The 22,820-nt window shown below is 40.8% G+C and overlaps 1 protein-coding gene and 1 long non-coding RNA gene across 2 annotated transcripts in view; both read left to right on the top strand.

The window, feature by feature from the left end:
• LOC149191942 (putative pentatricopeptide repeat-containing protein At3g13770, mitochondrial) overlaps positions 1-21,686 on the top strand; it is a 58,983-nt gene extending 37,297 nt beyond the window's left edge. Inside the window, exons 2-3 of the mRNA XM_089406784.1 lie at positions 14,619-15,042; positions 21,131-21,686. Coding sequence (XP_089262910.1) covers positions 14,619-15,042; positions 21,131-21,243 — 537 coding nt within the window. The 3' untranslated portion in view covers positions 21,244-21,686. The remainder of the gene's footprint in view (positions 1-14,618; positions 15,043-21,130) is intronic.
• On the top strand, positions 16,233-18,311 carry LOC149191943 (uncharacterized). The gene is made up of 3 exons (XR_016254304.1): positions 16,233-16,693; positions 16,973-17,098; positions 17,185-18,311. It is a non-coding gene; the product is annotated as an uncharacterized LOC149191943 (long non-coding RNA).
• Positions 21,687-22,820: the final 1,134 nt, after the last annotated feature.

Raw genomic sequence — 22,820 nt, 5'->3', positions numbered from 1 at the left:
TATGAGCATTCACATCTGGTTTATTCATTAAATATCTAATTGCAGCATGATCCGTATGTACAAAGGTTTGATAGCCAGTGATATAATGTCGGAACTTGTTCAGTGCATGGACTACATCCAAGAATTCTTTCTCGGTTACAGTGTAATTCAGTTCGGCTTTGGACAAGTTTTTGCTAACAAAGTAAATGGCATATGGAAGTTTTTGTTCAACTTGTCCTAAAGCTGCCCCTATGGATTTGTTCGAGGCATCAGTGTGGATGTGGAAAGGTAGGGCCCAGTTTGGACCTCTCAGGATTGGGGCTGACACCAACTTGTCCTTTAATTCATTCAAAGCCCTCTGACAATCGTCAGTCCATTTAAACTCCACATCTTTTGCCAACAGGCCAAACAATGGTGAGGCTAGCTTGCTGAAGTCTTTAATGAATCTCCGGTAATACCCTGCTAACCCTAAGAAACTCCGAACATCCCTTACCTTTTGAGGAGGTGGAACCTTCTTGATGAGAGCAATTTTGTTAGGATCCACTTGTAACCCTTGGCAAGAAATGGTATGGCCTAGCACGGTCCCTTCAGTCATGAGGAATTCACATTTTTCAGGACTAAGGGACAGGTTCATCTCAATGCATTTGGTTAGGACCTTTCCTAGATTGGACAATGCTTCCTGGAAGTTGGACCCATAAGGAGTGAAGTCATCCATATAGATTTCCACTGCATCATGGGCCAGCTCCGAGAAGATGCTCAAGACAGCTCTCTGGAAGGTAGCAGGAGCATTGCATAGCCCAAAGGGAAGAACTCGGTAGGCAAAGGTACCCCAAGGACAAGTGAAGGTGGTCTTATCTTGGTCTTTCGGGCTGATTTGGATTTGGTTGTACCCGCTAAACCCATCCAGGAAAGAGAAGAACTTCTTTCCTGCCAGTCCATCCAACACTTGATCTATGAAAGGTAGAGGGAAATGGTCTTTCTTGGTAGCTTTGTTCAGTTCTCGGTAGTCCACACAGATTCTCCATTTCCCATTTTTCTTGGGAACCAACACCAGAGGGGACACCCATTCACTATCTGAGATGGGGTAAATGAATCCGGCATCCAACAGTTTTTTCAATTCTTCCTTGACAATGTCCTTAAGGGCTGGATTCATTCTCCTCTGAGGTTGCCTAACCGGTTTACAACCCTCTTTGATGTATATGTGATGGGTACAGACCGAGGGATGGACTCCTTTCATCTCCTTATAGCTCCAAGCAAAAGCATCTAGGTGACTGGCCAACAGGCTACACAACTCCTTTTCCTGGGAAGGAGATAGGGAGGAGCTGATCTTTAACGTTCTCTCAGGGCCGAACTCCACATTCTTGACTCTGGGAGTGACAGGGTTGGTGGCACAAAGGTCCACTAAGGTGCTGGCTTGGGCGTCCTCCACCAATTTCTCTAAGGATAGTGCACTGGAAGGTGGATTTTGGATCAAAGTCTCAATCAAGTCATCCTCGGTTGGGGGGTCTCTTCTAGTGGTATCTAGGGTGCACAAAGGTGCTGAGTACACCTCATCCTCTTCTCCTTCCTCCAACCACAGTGGTAAGTCATGCTCTAAGGAGGGTTGGGCAGGAGGATATAGGACGAGCTGCTTGGACATAGGACCGTTTTTGATGGTCATGTTTCCTGCACGACAACTTATGTAAGCATCTGCTGTGGCTAACCAAGGCCTTCCCAAAATGAGAGGATATCCAGTAAGCTTTGCCTTTGGTTGCAGAACCAAGAAATCTGCAGGGTATTCCCAAGAGTCGACAGAGACCAAGACATCCTCCACAATCCCTTCGGGAGTCACAGTGGAGCGATCTGCTAGTTGCAGTACTGTCGAGGTCTTCCTCAAGGAACCCTAAAGATTGAGTTTGAGCATGGTATCCCTGGTCATCACATTAATGGCAGCCCCCAAATCAATCAAGGTGTGAGGTATGATGGTGCCATTGATGTGGACATCTACTACAGGACTCCCAGGATCTAGGTACTTTGGGCAGATGACTTGTCCTAACATAAGGTCAGACAGTTGTCCTAAGACATTGATGGTTGAAGCATCTCTCTTTCGCCTGCTTGGGTGTTTAAAACACTTTTCCTTAACCAGTTTGTTGTATATTGGCACATCCTTGATGGCTTGGAGGAGTGGTATTTTCACACACAACTGCTTGAGCTCTCCCAGAAGCTCATCCTCCTCTGGGTTGGGTTGTGTGGTGGCTGTTAGTCTCTCAGGAAAGGGTGGAATAGCCTTTGGTTCACTTTCCTGTTTGTCCTCCTCGTCCTCTGGGGGAGGAGGTTGGTGATCCGGAAGAGTCTTTCCAGATCGAAGATTGATCTCCTGGATCTCCACAGCATAGGTAGGGCATGATGTTTCCCTAGTCTATACCTGCTGGGCCTGTCTATTGTTGGGTTTCGGGTTCGGTTGAGCAGGCATTTGAGGTTGCCTTGGAGGAGCAGGAGGTAATGGTTGAGGTTGAACTGGTGGTGGAGGCAAAATGGCGGGAGGAGTGTTGTACTAGGGCCTCCACCCCGACTGAGGTGCATTCCACTGAGGCTGTGGCTGGGCATGTGAATGATATGAATGAGTAGTGGGCTGAGTAGGGTACTGAGGTGTATAAGACCATGGAGGAGGCATAGACCAGGAAGGATGAGCAGGGGGACCCCAGGAAGGCATAGGAGTCGATTGGTTGGGACTGTAATAAGCTTGGGGCGCCCCTTGCATCCCCTGCTGGTAAGGTCTAGGTCCTTGTGGCCTCCTTTGGTTGAGGAAATAGAGAGGTTTAGTGGGAGCTTTTGTCCCTTGGTACATAGCTTTAAGTCCAGGTAAGGTTGGGCATTGATTTGTGGGATGGTCCTCCTCACAAACGAAGCACACTTCAACCGAATGCAATGGGAATTCGTTCTTAGGGTGTCTCCTTGTACATCTAGGGCAGAAGATAGCCAAGGCCCTCTCAGCTTCTTCCTTCTTCTGCTGGATCCTGAATGTGTCCAGTTGCATGGCAATGGTCTGTCTCACCTCACTCTTAAGATCTTCTAATTGATTTGCAAACTCATGCTTGGAGAAAGGGATACCAGCTGAGAGGAGGTTTCCTCTACCTCGTTTCGGGGCTGCCCTAGAGTGGTTTCTGAACACAGTCTTGATGTCCTCATAAGGAAGCTGGTAAATATCTCCCCCAGCTAACATGTGAAGGGTATCTAAAAGGTCTTCAGGGACTCCTCGGAGCAGGACCAACTTGAGGGATTCAGGGTCAAGTGTGCACCTGGCCCGCTTATAGCTAAGTTGGAACCTCTCCTCATAATCCTCTAAGGACTCATCATTTCCCATGGTCATCCGAAAGATTTCTCCCTTGGTTTCCTTGGACCTATAGTAGTCCCGGTACTTGGTATTGAAAGTTTGCTACATCTGAGCCCAAGTGGTGATACTATTCCCAGGTAAGCCCATGAACCAGCGTAATGCTGCATCCTTAAGAGTTGAAGGGAAGAGTTTCAGCTTCTGCTCATCTTCAGTATAGTCATAGGTTCTACAAAGGACAGCAAACTCAAACAGGAAGGTATCAGGATCTTCAGTAGTCAGTCCATGGAAGTGAGGCAGAGCAGAGGGGCTAATGTTTTTCATTTTCATGTCTCCATTGGTTTCTCGGATGGGGAAGGCACCTTCTATTCTCTCATCTTCTCCTCTATTGTCAGCCATGGCTTCAGATGGGATGGTCTCTAATTCTTCTTCTGCTATAAGGTCTTCGTATATCTCAGGAGGTTCACCTATAGGTTCTTCTGGATCACTGTCACCGAAGAAGAGAGAAGGGTGACTCAGTGATGTGGTGGGGGTGTTGGGTAGGAATTTGCCTGTTTTATCTCGATTCCTACGAGGCATGAAATGGAAAGACTTTTTGATTGCTTTTGTTTTTTTTCTTTGGTACCTGCAAAACTGAAACAGATTGATCTACAACTAACTATCTTGCTGGAATAAAAATGCAGAATTGAAATGAAAGCAGGAAAGGACTAATCTACTTTGCTCAAATGGAATTGTAGGAATGGAAATGCTAGTCTACGCTTGCAGAATTGAAAGGCTAATCTATGCTTGCAAAATTGAAATTGCGGAATTGAAATGCTAATCGATGAAAGCAGGAAATGTCTATGCTACTTTTGCAGAATGGAAATGAAATAAACTACTTGGCAGAAGGCAAGAGTAAGAAAATAGAAGAAAAGCAACAATTACTAATACTCTGACGCTTCCCTGGCAACGGCGCCAAAAAGATGGTGGGCTCCAGTATTGTAGCAATAATGCTACAACTCCTGGAGCTTCCTTCTCTAATTTTATCAACCTGGTAGTTCATAACAAACTTGGAAGCGACGGTGCTGTATGCACAAGTACTAGCTCTTGTCGCAGCTGTCACTTGGTCAGCTGGCACAAGTCCGCTAGGGCTCAAGCCAACTTCTATATGTTCTCAGAAGAAGCTTTCTAAATGATGAACGAAGGCTATCTCAAAGGAAATTAACCTACTTTGCAAGAATGAACTGAAAGCCAACCAAACATGGAAACCCTAGTAAACCCTAATCTGACTAGCTTAATCTTTATGATGCAATGGTGGGAATGCAACTTCTAGAAATGATGCCATTACTTCTAGTGAGATGAGATGCATGAATTTAAACTACTTCCATTGAAGAGAACACGTTTTTGGTATTTTTGCTCAAGTGGGTGGAGTTATTGTGATTGTGCTTCTTACTGGGTCTTGACTGTGCAGGGGTAGTTCGAAGGGGAGGAAGGCTTGGGAAAGGTCAGGAGGACTCTGAGAGGTTCCAGGGGATCCCTAACATCATTCCACAGAAGTTCACAACGTTCAAGTGCTTGGCAACCGTATTTGCAGACTTCTACAGGATGTCTACAGGGGATCCTACAGGAAACTCAGGATTTCTACAGGAAGTCTGCTAACTTCTACAGGATGTTCTACAGTCGGAGTTTTGGGTGATGGAGGAGTGAAGGAGCTGTATGGGTGGATAGGTAAGATGAAAGAGGAGCTTGAGATGGCCTATGGACAGAGAGATGAGATGGGGAAGGCGTGTGTAAAGTTGGTTGGTCGATAGAAGGGTAGAGTAGTGGAAGGTCAAAAAGATTGAGCAACGTGGGCAGTAGAAGGGTTGGAAGGCAAATGAGCTAAACGAAGGATGCGTAGGTGGCTTAGGCACGGTTTAGAAGAATAAGAACACGATGAAATGGTGCTGCGCAGTGTAGATGAAACAAATCACCCTTATCTTGCATGTAAACGAAAGTTCACCAACCTATTCTAACTGTTTTATTAGGAATTAAAGAACAACAATGTAAGTTGAAGGGAATTCGTGCATGATGCTGAACCAAAGATTCATTACTCAAGATATAATCGCATGGACAATTCTTCAATCGAAAACATTACATCAATACTTGCATGCATATGTTAAAACAGTGTTTTTGGCGGTTGGCACGGTCTACACTTCCGGTCCCCAAACAGAGGTGAAAGTGAGCATGCATTCAACTTTTTTTTGAACTCAACGTAACTTCAATCTCCCTACGCTAATTTTGAACTACTGAAACAACTGCATTCATGAAACTAACCTACATAACCAAACCGAAACAGTCAACTCAGCAAACTGTATTTTTCAAGTGCATGTAAAGGAAAGAAATGCAATGATAAAAGAAAGACAAGTAACAATACAAAGAGAAGGAGGTCTATTGCTCTCAGGTTGGGCCCTAACCTGAGAGCTATAGCTCCCCTAAGAACTCAGAATCGAATCCAAATCTGCCTGCCTTTTATTAAAAGATCATAATCATGAGTCTAACAACATGCCAAAATTGGCTTACAAAGAGCAAAAACAGAGGTACAACTCGTGGTTCAAAATCTACAACAAAAGTTCAAGAGTCTCATCGAAGGCTACAGCCTTAATATTTATACATGATGAGGGCCAAGCTGGCCTCCTCAATTAGTGGAGCTTGGCTGTCCAACTAAAAGTAAACTGTTGTTCCTGTAGAATCCGTTGGCTGCCTTCTAGCTCAGTGGTGATAGCTGTTGGAGCTTGGAGTTGGGGTGGAGATCACGAGGAAGGTCATTCAAGGCTGTGGACAACCTCCCTATAAACCCGCAATGCCACCTTGGCTGTCTCCTTGTCTTCATTTGCGTGGTCTTTGCTCCATTTAATGTCAAAAAACCTGAAATCATCATGTATTAGCCACATAGGCATAATGACTGCCCTTCTTCCTACAAATAACACGAATATACTAAGAAATGACGCATAAGTGATAAAAATGAAGGGTTGAGCAAAGTAAGTAGGCCAAATGAGCCCAAATTGTTACCAAAATTTGGGGCTCATCACATACCACTCACAACTATAAAGATGGAAGTGTGGTTGCCCCTAGTCTTCCACAACCTATAAGGTTGAAACCAAAAAAATTGGAAGAAAAAAGAGCAAAAGGACTTTGTTACAGTTGTGATAGAAAATACACTAAAGGTTATAAGTGCGCTGAGAGGAAATTATTCTACATAGATTGCAAAGAGGAAGAAGAAAAGGAGCAAGAAAGGTCAAAAGAAGAGGATATACTCCAGGAACAAAGCCTAGATAAAGAAGAAATGAATCCAACCATATCTTGTAATGCATTGGTGGGAATTACCACTCCTCAAACCATCAAGATAGAAGGACAAATCAAGAAGAAAAAGGTAATAGTGTTGATTGATTCAGGAAGTACCCACAATTTTATTCATTGTAAGGTAGCAAAAGAATTGAATTGCTTCTTATATCAAGCACAAGAGTGTCAAGTGATGTTGCAAATGGAGGAACAATAAATTTCTTTGGAAAGTGCCATAATATCAAGCTATCGATGGGAGAATATGTATTGACTAGCCCAATGCTTTCCATTCCAATGGGAGGTGCTGATGTTGTACTAGGAGTCCAATGGCTACAATCCTTGGGTACAATAGCTTTTAATTTTCAAGAACTTTTCATGAAATTTTCCGTGGAAGGAAAGGAAGTTGAATTAAGGGGTATTGTAGGGAAACCGGGAAAGATAATTAGCTCTAATGGTATGACAAAGCTTCTGAAAAAGGAACAAAGGGGTGTAATTGCACAATTATGTTCGCTAGATGTTTCCACATTGCAATCATCTATTTCTCCAGATCTCCAAAAAGTCTTGGACAATCATTCCAAGGTATTTGAGACTCCCAAAGGTCTCACACCTATTCATGATCATGATCATGCTATTCATTTGATTCCAGGAAGTGTTCCTCCAAACATCAGGCCATACAAATATCCCTATGCCCAAAAGAGTGAAATTGAACGTATGGTTGCAGAAATGCTAGAGGCTGGTATAATTCAACTGAGTCAAAGTTATTTCTCTACTCCAGAAGTATTAGTGCATAAGAAGGATGGATCATGGCACATGTGTCCGGATTATAGGGAGCTCAACAAGCTCACTATTAAAGATAAGTTTCCCATTCCCATCATTGATGAATTACTGGATGAATTGCATGGATCAATTTACTGCACCAAGTTGGATCTTTGTTCAGGATATCATCAAATCAGAATGAAGACTGAAGACATTCCAAAAACAACATTTAGAACTCATGAGGGTCATTATGAATTTTTGGTCATGCCTTTTGGCCTTACCAATGCACCTTCAACATTTCAAGGTTTGATGAATTCCATTTTCAAACCATTCCTTAGAAAATTTGTGTTAGTATTTTTTGATGATATACTAATCTACAACAGGTCTTGGAAGGATCATGTTGAACATGTTGATAGGGTGCTACAACTATTGGAGGAGAAACAATTATATGCAAAAAGATCCAAATATTTCTTTGGAGTACAAGCAGTGGAATATCTGGGTCATATTGTATCTCATGAAGGAGTTAAGGTAGACCCTAACAAAATTAAAGCCATTAAGGAATGGAAAATCCCCACATCCATAAAGCATCTGCGAGGATTTCTCGGGTTGACAGGGTATTATCGCAAGTTTGTTAAGAATTATGGGAGAATAGCAGCACCTCTAACAACATTATTGAAGAAAGATGCATTTTCATGGACTCCAGAAGCAACAAAGGCCTTCGAACATCTGAAAGAGGCAATGTGCCAAGCACTGGTCTTAGCTACACCGGACTTCACAAAAACCTTTATTGTGGAATGTGATGCTTCAGGAAATGGAATTGGTGCTGTTTTAATGCAAGATGAAGACCCATTGCTTTTGAAAGTCATCCAATCAAGGGAAAGTTTTTACAAAAAGCTATTTATGAGAAGGAAATGTTGGCAATACTCCATGCACTTAAGAAATGGCGACCCTACCTAATGGGAAGACCCTTCAAGGTAAAAACGGATCATGATAGCCTTAAATACTTTTTAGAACAAAGATTATCCTCTGAAGAGCAACAAAAGTGGGTCACAAAGATGTTGGGTTATGACTTTGAAATCATCTACAAAAAAGGGAAGCAAAATGTGGTGGCAGATGCACTCTCAAGAAAGGGCGAGGATGTGGAAGCATTGTTGTGCACCATTTCTATTATCCAACCAGATTGGATAAATGAAGCAAGGGAGGAACGGAAGAATGATGAAGAAGTGTGGGCACTTATTCGAAAGTTACAACAAGATTCCAGTACGTTTGATACATTTAGCTGGAAAAATGATTCTTTAGGTACAAAGATCGCTTATACCTCTGTAAGAATTCCCAACTAAAACAAAAGATTCTTATGGAATTGCACACGTCTCCCTTAGGAGGGCACTCAGGATTTTTAAAAACTTACCACAGCGTTAAGAATGAATTTTTTTGGGATGGCCTTAAATCGGATATTCAAAAATTTGTGGCGGAATGTTTGGTTTGCCAACAAAATAAAGTTGAAACAATTAAGACACCGGGTCTATTACAACCTTTATCCATTCCAAGCTAACGTTGGGAGGAGGTTTCAATGGATATTATCACAGGTTTACCCAAGTTTGAGGGAAAGGGTGTCATCATGGTGGTAGTTGACAGACTTACCAAGTATGCACACTTTTGTGCATTATCACATCCATTTAAAGCCAGTATAGTTTCTACTGGATTTATGGAAACAATTCAAAAGCTACATGGAAACCCAAAGATTATTGTAAGTGACAGAGATCCCATTTTCACTGGAAATTTTTGGACAGAATTATTTTCTTGTCTTGGTACTCAGTTAGCTCATAGCTCATCTTATCATCCTCAATCTGATGGGAAACACTGAGATAGTAAACAAATGTTTGGAAGGATATCTTTGTTGCTTTGTATCTGATAAACAGACATAATGGGTCAAATTGTTGCCTCTGTCTGAATGGTGGTATAACACTTCCTTCCATACAGCAACAAAAATGACCCCATTTATGGCACTTTATGGATATCAACCACCATCCATCACATCATATTTAAGAGAAAATTTTAAGGTTCAAGTAGTGGAACATCACATCGAACATCAAGATCAAGTCCTCCAACTCTTAAAGGATAACCTCGTGTTGGCACAGAATAGAATGAAACAACAGGAAGATCAACATCGTAGAAAAAAAAGTTTTGATGTAGGTGATTGGGTATTCCTATGGCTACAACCATATAAGAAAATGTCCCTCAAGCAAGCTAAGAAGGATAATAAATTATAACCAAAGTATTATGGTCCGTACAAGGTGTTGCAAAAGATTGGTACTATGGCATACAAATTGGAGCTTCCTGCAGCTTCTCAATTGCACACAGTTTTCCATGTTTCATGTTTAAAGAAGGTTATAGGCAACATGCTCCCAGTTCAAACAATATTGTCAGAACTTGACGAGGAAGGAAAAATTATATTGGAACCGGAAGCAGTCACAGAAACAAGAACTCGACAGCTACGAAATCGATCAATTTCAGAGTATCTTAAGAACTTATCCGCTGAAGATTCCACATGGGAGGATGAGAATTTTATACAGAAGCATCCATAACTACTTAAGCATTGAGGACAACACTTTTTTGAAGGAGAGGGGCATGTTGGGTCCCTATAATACTAGTGATTACCCCATTACTATTGTAGTTGCATCCCTTATTAATATTGTTGTGCCCCTATTATTCCCATATTGTTATTATTGTGCCCCATAGAATCCCTCTATTGTTATTTTTGTGGCTTTATATTATTATTGTTAGGTCGGCTGGGTTATATTGTGACTCCTTAGACTTCTATATATAGAAAGGAGGTTTTGTCATTTGAATCATCCAAGAATTGTTCATTTATGTAATGTAAAGGAGGTTTCCCCCTCAAAGAGGCTAAATTCTAAGGCATTGATCTATCTTTTCTATCTTTTCTTGAGTTGATTTCATAGCACAGGCCCTCAGTCTCACACCCATATCACACCGTCTTCCCTTGAATTTGATGCAGGTGAGATAAGACAATTACCTATTGTTCCAGTTACCTTTATCACTTCCACACTCTATAATGATATAATCCTCTTCCTTGCATGTCATAGGAAGCACGTATGCCACCATGGTTCTCTCTCATTTGACATAAATAGTCACATTGTGATGTTTCGCCCAGGGTAGCGTGTATGTCTCCCACGCTGCTCTGATTCGAGTTTTTTTTTTTTTTTGGGGAAGAAAAAGCAACAGATATTATATTAAATAATTCTGGCAATATCCTGAAAGGATTCAAAACATAATCTAAATGCCACATATTTCCACATCAGTATGTCATCACCAAAATAAGGAAAAAAACTATGTCCTATACGATCCAAGGAAACATAATAATATCTATTCAGAAAAGGAGACTTAGATGTCTTGAAACTAAACAGAAGAAAAAACTAAACCATATAGCATCAAAATTCTAAAACTAGAAATATGTCCACCACCAATGTGACTGTCTCTGAAGAAAGCTTGGTAAAAAAAATCAAGCCTAGTTGAAGAGACAAACCCAGTTTGGACCAGGCATCAACATTCAAATTCTGTCCACAAAAAATATGGGCGAAGGATATTTTTTTGAATAACCCAACCAATTTCTGAATACGACAGGGCTAGTTTGATAGGAAAGGAGGAGCAAACTTAGTCCCTTTGTTGATCTAGTTGATAGAAAATTTGGAGTCCCCAAAAATCTTCTCAATAATTAACCAGCGGGCACAATATAATTGACCCCATAGAGCCCAGATCTCCACCCTGGTGTTTGTCCATGACCACTGTTCCAATTGAAAAGATAAAAGATATCCTGATCTATCACAATTAGCGCCACATCCGCAAAGCATATTTTGAGCTGCCTATCTCCTCCAACAATGGAGTGGTTGAAAGTATTTTCTAAATAATTGATTTTGTTTAAATTGGTAGTTAAGGATAGTAGACTGTTAGAAGCCAATACATTGAATATATTGAAACAATGACTTATTGAGAGTAAGGTGGAGAAATCATTTCCACTTTTTTTTTTTAATTTTATTTAGTGGAGATTCGTGTCTAGTGGGTCTTGGGTCCAGATTTCGAACATGCTCTGATACCACGTGTAAGGCCCCATCCCAGGGTCTTCTAACAGATCTATATTCTCTAGGAATTAATACAATAAGAGGAAATAATTTATTTTCTTACAAGACATTTAAATAATGACAGTTTACCATTTACATCTGAATCCCTACAACTTTAATAGTGAACATTTCCTTTCAATAACTTACATGAGTAATCTATGCATAGAGGAATACCTATACCGATGGCCTGGTGGAGATTCCCTTGAGCTGCTGCTCCTGCTGAAATGCTCCTCTTGACTACCAACTGGATTTACCTCCCAGCCAACTAGGAAATACTTCCTAGCCCAGGAAACCTCCACAGGTTCCCTAGCCCTCCGAGCCCAAGTCCAACCAGATGTAGTGTGTCCAAGATGAATAATCCAGACCAAGATAAACAATACTTCCTTCCTCCTTCCCAAACAATTTCTCCAAAATTACAGCCAACCAAAAACAATAGCAAGACCAAGCATCCCCCCTTTCTCCCTTCCTCCTTCCCCTTTTATGCCCCTCCTCTCTTCTCCACCTCAACCACCTCTCATTAATGTCATTAACTTCTCCCTCATCCTTACAGTTGACTTCTCTTCTCCCAAGTAAATCTGAGAGTACATTTGGGAACGTGATATATATATATATATATATATATATATATATATATATATATATATATATATATACTGGTAATTAGTTGGAGAGGACCATGTCTTCTCCCAAGTAAATGTGAGAGTACATTTGGGAATGTGAGATGAATATATAATTTGGAATAATGGAAGGAGACCATATCCTATCCAAGATTCAATTTGAGAAGACAAGTTGGGAATTTGAATAATAGCAATAGTGAATTTTATATCAGTAAATAAAATTTATAGTTTAAATGAAGGCATTCACCAATATTTCTCAATATTTTTCAGGTAATGTAAACATTAATAAAATTTGAATGATAAGATTAAGTGGGGAATTACAGTAGGATGGACTTTTCCAGGGGTCCCAGAACCTCTCCACGCTAAAAAAACTTGCTGTATACAACTCTCTTTGGTCTCGCCCCTGTCCACCGCTCATCCAAGGACAAATGGGGGTGGGGAAGAACATGAATTTACACATCAGCTAAGGGATTCTCCTCTTTACAATCTACTCATGCCCCTTCACTGACACTAAAGCTCTGGAAGTCAATTTGGTCCCCCTTTAGCCTACCAAAGGTGAATTTCTTCACATGGTTACTCATGCATAGAAAGGCACTAACAGGTGAAAATATAAACAAAAGAGGGTTCCATGGCCCCTTTAGATTCTGCTTATGCAACTCTGCTGCTGAAACCTCTAATCACTTACTGGTTGACTACGATTTCACACAAGCAGTCTAGAATTTGGTCCTTCACGGTCTTAGTGCTCCCTTCCCCTCCCAGACATTTGTCGCTTCTCTTTACATCTCCTGGTCAGACCAAAATCCTAAGAAAAAAGCTAAAAATGCAGTCTGGAACAACATCTGGCAAGATATTCCAAAATGCCTTTGGTAGAAAGTGTGGTTGGCTAGAAACGACTGTGTTTTCAACAATAGGCTTCCGAATTCAGTGATAGTGGCGGCCAAAGTGAAAGCCTTCTTGCTGGAAATTGTAGGTAAATAAAATCCTGCCTCCTCTTTACCTTCAGAATCTTCTACATGGCTGGGATCCTACTCGATAGGAGAGAGGAAAAATTCAGTCAGCAAACCATTGAATTCTCCTTCTTGGCGCTTGCGACTCACTGAAGGTGACTTTCACACGTGGTGGTAGGGGACCTCAAAAGCCACGATCTTCTTTGATGGAGCATCCAAGGGGAACCCAGGAACTGCAGGTGCAGGGGGTTTGATTCTTTCCCTGGATAGATCGAGTGAAATCGGCTTCAATTGGGGCCTAGGCACTAGCTCGAACAATCAAGCAGAGAGTTACAGTCTCTTAAAAGCTTGTCAGATTGCAAAGGAGCTAGGTTATAAAATAATTCAAATTTTCGGAGACTCGGAGCTTTTGATTAAACTTTTAAACTCCGAAGATCATTTTTGTAATCCTGCATTAAACAAAACTCTGCAGCAAATCTGAAACACTTTGAAATATTTTGACAGAGTTGACTCTTACCACATTCTGCAGGGTTTAAACAAGCAAGCAGACTCTCTGGCAAACAAAGGTTATTTGCTGCCTCAAGGAAACATTAGTCTCAATGGAGTACCTTGCTCACTTCATCTTTTTCCTTAACCAAGCTATAGCAGGTAGACCTGCATTCATTGGCCTCAACACTCAGATTGAGTGTTGTACTCGGAATATTGAAATAAAATCCAGACACGAAGGAGATCTTCATTTCAGGGCTCTCTGGAGAGATGTTAAGCTTCCAGCCATCTGTGTTATGCAAACGTCCAGCCACCAACCTCTCTCCCCCTCTAGCGACCATTTCCGCCTCTTTACCTCCCCCCATTAGCGCCTCTTCTCCCTATCAGTCACACTCAGGAACGCCAAGCAGCAAGCAGAAGGAACAACACAACAACAAAAGGAACAACAAGCAGAAGGAACAACACAACAACATAAGGAACAACAAGCATAAGGAACAACACAACAACAAAAGGAACAACAAGCAGCCCAAGGGGAAAAAGAAGGAAGAAAACCAAATGGAATTCAAGACAAGAAGAATTAGCCCCTCTCAGGAGTAGTGGGTCTACAAACCATGAAAAAATTTGAGAGAACCAATGTTATTACGCCGTAAGGCGTTTCCCTTTGAAATGAATTACCCCAGCCGATGCCATGTCCTATTGTTGACCGTAGATTTGGGGTGTTAGACGATTGAATGATGTTGGATTGTTGATCCTCACACTGTCCTTTTGTCTCCCAACCCAATGGATAACATATTGTATGCCTTCGGCAGACTAAAATCAGGATGCGGCCACCGTGCGTTTCAAATCTACTGTCAATCCACCACGCCCTATCTCACAATCAACAACGTGAGCTACAGGGTTTTGGGCTATAATCAAAACAGTATGAAAATCGCCAGTGGCACAGTTTTTACAGACTGTGGCATTCCGCAAGCTCCTGTTAATCTCACTGCCTCTCTGTTTAAACTTGCTGGTTCATCCTACCAAAGTATAACCCTGGGAATATGATGCCTGACAATATGAAATTTGCCTGTGCTCAATGTCCCAACAGGGGCGTTTGAAAGAAGCACTCCATCCTCTACCTCCCATGGATACCCGAAAATTTCAGCCAGACTCCCATACTTATGCTTCCCTCTTGCAGGTTTGTCGCAGTACGAATTTCTTACCCCAAGCCAAACTCGTCCATGCCCACATCATATTAACTGGATTTAAGCTCAATAAATTCTTGGACACCAAAATTCTGATTGCGTATGCCAAGTGCGGGAGTCTGGTGCATGCGCGCCGAGTTCTAGAAGAGTTACCGCAACCAAATGTGGTCTCGTGGACAACAATGATCGCAGCTTACTCCAAATACGAGCATGATGACGAGGCTCTGGGATTGTTTTATCGAATGCAGCGATCCGGTATCAGACCAGATGAGTTCACGGTCGCCAGTGTTCTTCCGGCATGTGCTAGCATGGCAGTTTTGGAACACGGTAAGCAGATCCAAACCAATATCATTAGAAGTGGGTTCCTGTCTGATGTCTTTGTGGGCAGTGCTCTGATAGATATGTATATTAAATGTGGGTGTTTTCGGGATGCACGCAAAGTGTTTGGCGAAATGCCTGCACGAAATGTTGTTGCATGGAATACTATGATCACAGGGTATGCAGAGAATGGAAATCATGAAGAGGCATTGAGTCTATTTTGTGAGATGCAACAGGTTGGCATTGGACCAGATGAATTCACCTTTGCCAGCGTCCTCCCTTCGTGTACCAATCTTGTGGCTTTGGAGCATGGAAGACAGGTCCATGAAGACATTATTAGGAAAGGGCTCCAGTCTGATGTCTATGTGAGAAGTGCCCTGGTAGACATGTATGCTAAATCTGGTAGCATAGAGGACGCTCGCAAATTCTTTGACAAATTGCATTTACAAGATGTGGTCGCCTGGACGGCAATGATTGTTGGGTATGCTCTGCATGGTTACGAGAAGGAGGCCCTATGCATGTTTGAGCAGATGCAAGATCTTGGCATGAAGCCTGACCATGTTACCTTTGTTGGTGTTTTGTTTGCTTGCTGCCATGCGGGGCTAGTGGATGATGGGTGGCATTACTTTCATTGCATGAGTCGAGATTATCAAATTATGCCTAGAGTTGAGCACTATTGTTGCATGGTTGATCTCCTTGGTCGTTCTGGGAAGCTTAATGAAGCTCTAGACTTCATCAATAAAATGCCGACCAAACCCGAAGCTGCTTTGTGGGGAACTTTTCTCAGTGCTTGTAGAATCCATAAGAGCATAAAGCTTGGAGAATATGCAGCAGAATGTGTTATTGAGTGTGACCCTGAAACTGCCTCCCACTATGTGGTATTATCAAACATCTACAGAGAGGTCGGTAGATGGAATGATGCTGAAAAAGTGCGAAAAGTTATGAAAGAGAGAGGTATAAAAAAGATGCCAGGTTGTAGTTGGATTCAGGTCAATAAGACAATACATGCTTTTGTTGTAGGAGATGGCTGAGACATGAGAAAGGGAACGTGCTGAAACCAGTTTTAAACCACACATGCCCTAGACAATTATGAAGATCAGGAGTCATGTGGCTTGTATATATGTGAATCAAGGAGGCTATTGAAGTATGTGTTGACTGTTTGAACGGATTTTGGATTGGTGGTTAAGCTAGGGTGGTGATATTCCTCTACCAAGGTTCAAATCATCAGAGATATTTTTTGCCCTCGTGGACTGTTTTGACCATGTAAGTGCACCGTTGGGTACACCATTCCTTGCAGTTGGGGTAAGGTGCAAGTCTTTGGCAAGTTTGGCAAAACAGAATACCCCAGCTTAGCCAATAGGGTTAGGTGGAAGTCCTGGGCAACTTTGGAAAAACAGAATACCGCAGCTTAGCCAAAGGCTTTTAATTTGAATGTTACACCCAGAGTAGAGAGTAAACATGTTTGCCACATCTCAATAAATAAAAACAAGTTCAAGAAGAAAGGTATGTGGCGACTGCATTCTGCCACCGACTTCATCTCCATGACTTGCACAAAAGTTCCTTGCGCAGAACACCCAGTACTGTTGGTACTAGAAAGATGGACGGTGTTCTAGAAGAACATAGTGGAGACTCATGAAGGGAGCTTCAATCAGGACAGGAGGTAGATCAATTGTCTGAAATAGCTATCTAGGATTTCAAAAAAAAATTGTAATCCTATGGACTGAAGGGAGATCAATTGTTTGAAATAGCTCTCGCTAACAAATACGCGATCTTGTATAAATAAAAAGAGAGTACATATATAGATCTTCGTTTTTTCTGTTCTTCCTGTTTTGTTTTTCCCTTTTAATCCTTTACCGATTTTATCCATTTACTGGAGGAAAAGAATACCTGGTCACAATGTGTCTGTCTGATTTAGACTGGTAATTTTTTGTTTCAATAGCTATCGAATGCTGGAGGAAGGCTTATCATTGCAACTGATGGTGTTTGGGATGCATTGAGCTCTGAGAAGGCTGCAAATTGTTGCCGAGGCTTGCCAGCAGAACTTGCTGCAAAACAAATTGTTAAGGTACAAATACTGTTGACAAGGATAAGCGATCAATGTCACCATCTTTAAGTTTATTTTCTATCATAGCCTAACCGATTTAGCTGTAGGAGGCTTTGAGGATAAGAGGACTTAGGGACGACACTATATGCATTGTAGTGGATTTGATCCCACCTGAGAAATCCGCACCACCAGCTCCAGTTAAGAAGGAAGGCAAATTTAATAATTTAACTTGCAGTCTCTAATATTATTCAAATTGGCAACAATCTCAATTCAAATTCAACTCAGACTTTTGTGATACCGCTGATACAGAGATACAATATGACCATATAAAAGTTGATTTGGAAATATCATATGCAATAATTCTGGCACACTAACATATACAATTAATCAGTAAACTGCATGATGATAATGAATGCAACCTTTACATTACAGATATGGTCCAGCTTGATGATTGGGTGTTGTGCCGAATTTACAAGAAAAATGGTCATTCTCAGAGAGTACAAGGGGTAGAACGAGATGAATCACCAAGTGTAGATGAAGTGATGGCTTTAGATATAGACATTGTCCAGGAAATCTTTGAGGAGGGGTCAGCAATGCTCGCTGAAACTCTTTGGAGGAGTGCCTTTGTTCTGGTTGCCAGAGTTTGTCATTGTTGTCCGAACTAAGGGAAGTGCAGAACACCCAGGTATGGGTTTTGCTTGTAGAAGTGTTCCCACCTGGTCAATTATCCTCTTCTGGTTGGAAATATCCAACATCTTTCCAATACCTGTCTCTGTCACAGCCTGGTCTCAGGTTGAACGCATGAAGTGGTTCCAACTCTCATCAGTGTTTCATTCTCCTCTTGATGTCTGCAGTTTGTTTCGATTCCAACTTCATCTCTATGATAACCATCTCTGTCACAGTGTTTTCTCGAGTTGAACGCATTAAGTGGTTCCAACTCAAATCAATGTTCCATTCTCCTCTTGATGTTTGCAGTTTGTCTCGATTCCAACTTCATTTCTATGATAACCATCTCTGTAACAGCGTGGTCTCGAGTTGAATGCATGAAGTGGTTCCAACTCATATCAGTGTTCCATTGTTCCCTCGACGTCTGTAGCTCATCTCAATTAGTTACCATTCCACATCATCTCTTGGAGCTTTGCCATGGCTTCCTTCTTGATTTCCCACATTATTTCTCTAAGCTTAGATTTGAAAGCCATTTTCTCCACCGTTCCATTCATAAGGCTCCCCACAATTCTAGCCAGCGATTTGTGGATCCTCTGCTTGGATGGACTGTCTACAAAATGCGATTGTCTTCTCATTCCAAGTCTATCCTTCTCTAGTAACCAGGGTGGGCGTCCCCCCCCTGGCTCAATCCCATCTTAATCATCTCTGCAACCCTTGTTCAAGAGCCTTTCCGAGTCTATAGGTCTGCTATGGAGCATTTGGAGGCTCTGCCCTTGGGCCTCCTTTCCTTCCCTTAACCTGCCACAATCTCCCAAGTGCCAATTCAAAAATAGTTCAGACCTATGTCACAAGGTTCACCGAACTTCAACTTTGAGGTTCAAAATTCAGCAAACCTGATTTTTTTTTTTTTGAGGTTTAGCAAACCTCATCGAACCTCTGGGTCATTACCATTTCCATGGTTCAAGCTCATAACATCATGTCGCAGCTCACACTTGTAGTCCATCCAAAATTCGGCAAACCTAAATTTTCTTTTGGGGTTTGGCAAACCTCATCGAACCTCTGGGTCATTGACCAATTCCATGGTTCAAGCTCATAATTTGATGTCACAGCTCACACTTGTAGTTCATTCTTGCAGTTTCGAAGTCCATGATAGCATTTTTTATGTTTATTGATGTTGATTTCTTACTATCTTGTGCTATATAGCGAACCTCATCAAGAAATTCAAACTCGAATCAAACCTAATCATTATTGAACCTGAACTTGAACCCCAAACCATGTGACTTAGGTTCAGACCAAAGCAAGAAAGTGGCAAACCTCAGAGAATTTTCAGGCGTAAAGCATAGAATGAAAATTATGACTAGATTACTCATCCATAATCACAATTTATTGCCAGATTGAGGATGTTATTACGCTGGGGTGGTGTTTGGTTGAACACCAGATCTGCCTGCTTTGGGGCTCTCAAGCATAGTCTATTTTGCTTCCATTAGAGCTCTCAATTTACCTGAGTATATGTGTCCATTGTTATCTATTTTGTGTAGACTGCTAACATATCTGCAGTACTGGCTCTGATTCATCAGCAATTCTGTTGGTGCCTGCTGTCTACAACTGAGTTGATAATTATGACATTTTTCTTTGGAATATTTGCTTCATTAATTTATCTCTAAATGGTGAATTTACTTCAAAATTATGAGATTATTGGGTCTTTGTTAATGGTGGTCAAGCTGGAAATCGCTAGTTTTTCGAATTGGGTTGAAACTTGAAAGTTATGATCTTTCTAGGTATTTTATATTGGTTTGTGTTTTCTAAATGTATATGTTTTTGACAAGTTGGGTAGACGATCATACTATTTGTATGTTGAAATTTCTATGGATTTTTCATGGTTGTGGTGTGTCTGTATATAGTTATATATTGTTGAAAACTAGACAAGCTATAGGAATTGAACCTAAGATCTGTCCTCAAGCAATTAGCTGCTCTATCAATGAGATAGATGCCCCTTCATGACAGGCACCCTTAAGGTTCAATATAAAGTTGCGGATTGCTACCTCTGAAACCCACCCTGTTATCCCCTTTAACACACTTTGGTAAAAAATTGACAGGCTAGGAATTGAATTGAAAACTTGCCCTTTAAACAAGTGTTTGCTCTACCACTAACCTGTGTGGTGCTTTGTGATAGGTACCATTAGCAGTTTGATCTAAAGGTGTTGATTGCAACCTTTGACATATATGTGCTATTGGTGAATAGGGTTGAAAATGTGGGCCAAAATCTATTCATATTTTTGGTATTTGTCACAATTATTGGGTGGTGTGAAGTGAAAACTATGTTGATTGTGTTGGAGTTTATATCAGATTCTATCATTCTTGTAGTGTATCTGCTATTAGTGTATGCATCACCTATGAGTGAACTTTGTTGGAAATTACGAAGTTCTGTTTTAGGTTTCTGCTATTGGTTATCAGGTTAAAAAGAATAGTTTTGTGTTATTTGTTTCTGGTATGATTAAAACTACTATTTAAAAAATTATGCAATTCCTTTGTAGGTCCTTTATTGGTGGATTGGTATTTGTCACAATTATTGGTGGTGTGAAGTGAAAACTATGTTGGTTGTGTTGGAGTTTGTATCAGATTCTATCATTCTTGTAGTGTATCTGCTATTAGTGTATACATCACCCATGAGTGAAATTTGTTGGAAATTACGAAGTTTTCTTTTAGGTTTCTACTATTGGTTATCAGGTTAAAAAGAATAGTTTTGTATGCATCACCCATGAGTGAACTTTGTTGGAAATTAGGAAGTTTTCTTTTAGATAGCCATTTCCAGCTTAGCATCCTTGCAGTAGATTATGTTTTGTAAACACAGACTTATCATTGGATTCAGAACAAAACATGATAAATTGTATCTGAGTTGTTGCTCCTTGAATGTGGACAATCTTTGTTTACAAATTTTTATTAAAATTGGATAATTGTGTTGCAAATTTGAATTGTGGCTATGCATGGGTAATGCCTGCTTATATTTTGGCATTTTTGAATTTTCAATTTTTCAATCTGTTTTTTTTTTAAATAATGTTTTTCCTGTTAACAGATTTAGTTTATACTCGGTTCAGCCTTAGTAAAAGCATTAATCTATTTCTTATGTGTTTTTTGGGTTCTAGGCATTTAATATAGAATGGTGTTTCCTTCCTTTTAGGATTTGGTATGTTATTTATACTGAGGTAAGAGAAGTCCAAAGGAGGCCTTTTTCTGTTATGGCCTTGTATATCTTTGTCTCAGCTACGAAGGATTAAATCCTTGCTTTTCCATGTGATGTACTGAAATAAAAACTAGCTGTAGAGAATATTGTAGAATGCATCTTGTTGCAAGTCCGTCATGCTAATAATTGCGTATTTGACATTGCAGGCTGGGCTCGGAATATACGGTGCAGACAGTATCAGGATTTTTTGCTTGTGCTGTCTGTCAAACTGACATCACACCTAGTGAGGGAATTTCTGTGCATGCTGGCCTTCAGATAAGGATTTTGCAGCATGGGGTCAAAACTTTGTTGATGACAAGCATCGCATTTTGTTGACGACACTACATGCATTGTACTGGATTTGATCCCACCTGAGAAATCCGCACCACCAGCTCCAGTTAAGAAGGAAGGCAAATTTAAGAATTTTTTCAGAAGGAAATCCACTGATTCATCGTCTAAGTCAGTTGAAAAGCAGCAAAATATAGACATTGTCCAGGAAATCTTTGAGGAGGGGTCAGCAATGCTCGCTGAAAGGTAGATAGCCATTTCCAGCTTAGCATCCTTGCAGTAGATTATGTTTTGTAAACTCAGACTTATCATTGGATTCAGAACAAAGCATGATAAATTGTATCTGAGTTGCTGCTCCTTGAATGTGGACAATCTATGTTTACAAATTTTTATTAAAATTGGATAATTGTGTTGCAAATTTGAATTGTGGCTATGCATGGGTAATCCCTGCTTATATTTTGGCACTTTTGAATTTTCAATTTTTCAATCTAGTTTTTTTTAAAATAATCTTTTTCCTGTTAACAGATTTAGTTTATACTCGGTTCAGCCTTAGTAAAAGCATTAATCTATTTTTTATGTGTTTTTTGGGTTCTAGGCATTTAATATAGAATGGTGTTTCCTTCCTTTTAGGATTTGGTTTGTTATTTATACTAAGGTAAGAGAAGTCCAAAGGAGGCCTTTTTCTGTTATGGCCTTGTATATATTTGTCTCAGCTACGAAGGATTAAATCCTTGCTTTTCCATGTGATGTACTGAAATAAAAACTAGCTGTAGAGAATATTGTAGAATGCATCTTGTTGCAAGTCTGTCATGCTAATAATTGAGTATTTGACATTGCACGCTGGGCTCAGAATATACGGTGCAGACAGTATCAAGATTGTTCGCTTGTGCTGTCTGTCAAACTGACATCACACCTAGTGAGGGCATTTCTGTGCATGCTGGCCTTCAGATCAGGATTTTGCAGCATGGGGTCAAAACTTTGTTGATGATAAGCATCGCCTTTTGCGCATCATAGATCCTACTCTTCGACCAGAGGTTGAAGGAAGGGTTGAAATCTCAGTGTCTGTGGGGATTGCATTGAATTGTGATTCTGCTTCCCCTCAAAAGAGACCATCAATGATGGAGGTATTGCATTTTCTAGAAAAAATGCCATCATCCACAACCGATTAACCAATTCTTTCTTCCTATGTAGCATCCTTGCTTTGACATAAGTCGAACAGAGATGAGGACTAACACCCACATTCCATATTCAACAGCTCTACTTAGACATTGACATAACTCATATAGACATCTCTATGATTGGGACTCAGCAACAGACAAACTCTGCTGTCAACTCAGCGGCTTATGAAATGGCCAGAGTCTTCTTAAAAATTTCAATATTTCTACAATTGAGGATTGTAGCAAAGCTCAGGGATCAAACTTAACTCCATGCTTATGAGGCATCCGCGTTCTCACAGTTTACTTGCAGCTCATTCTCAATTTTAATGGGAAGGTGATATATGGTGTATTATTGTTGCAGTGGCAGGGAATGGATTTTATCCATTTACTGGAGGAAAAACATACCTGGTCA

Source organism: Pinus tabuliformis, chromosome 2_2, assembly GCF_031772625.1.
Source record: "Pinus tabuliformis cultivar Carrire ecotype Pingquan chromosome 2_2, CPIR1, whole genome shotgun sequence".
In the NCBI taxonomy this organism is placed as follows: Eukaryota; Viridiplantae; Streptophyta; class Pinopsida; order Pinales; family Pinaceae; genus Pinus; species Pinus tabuliformis.
The sequence above is the reverse complement of the archived record's forward strand: the minus strand, read 5'-3'. Positions and strand labels throughout refer to the sequence as shown.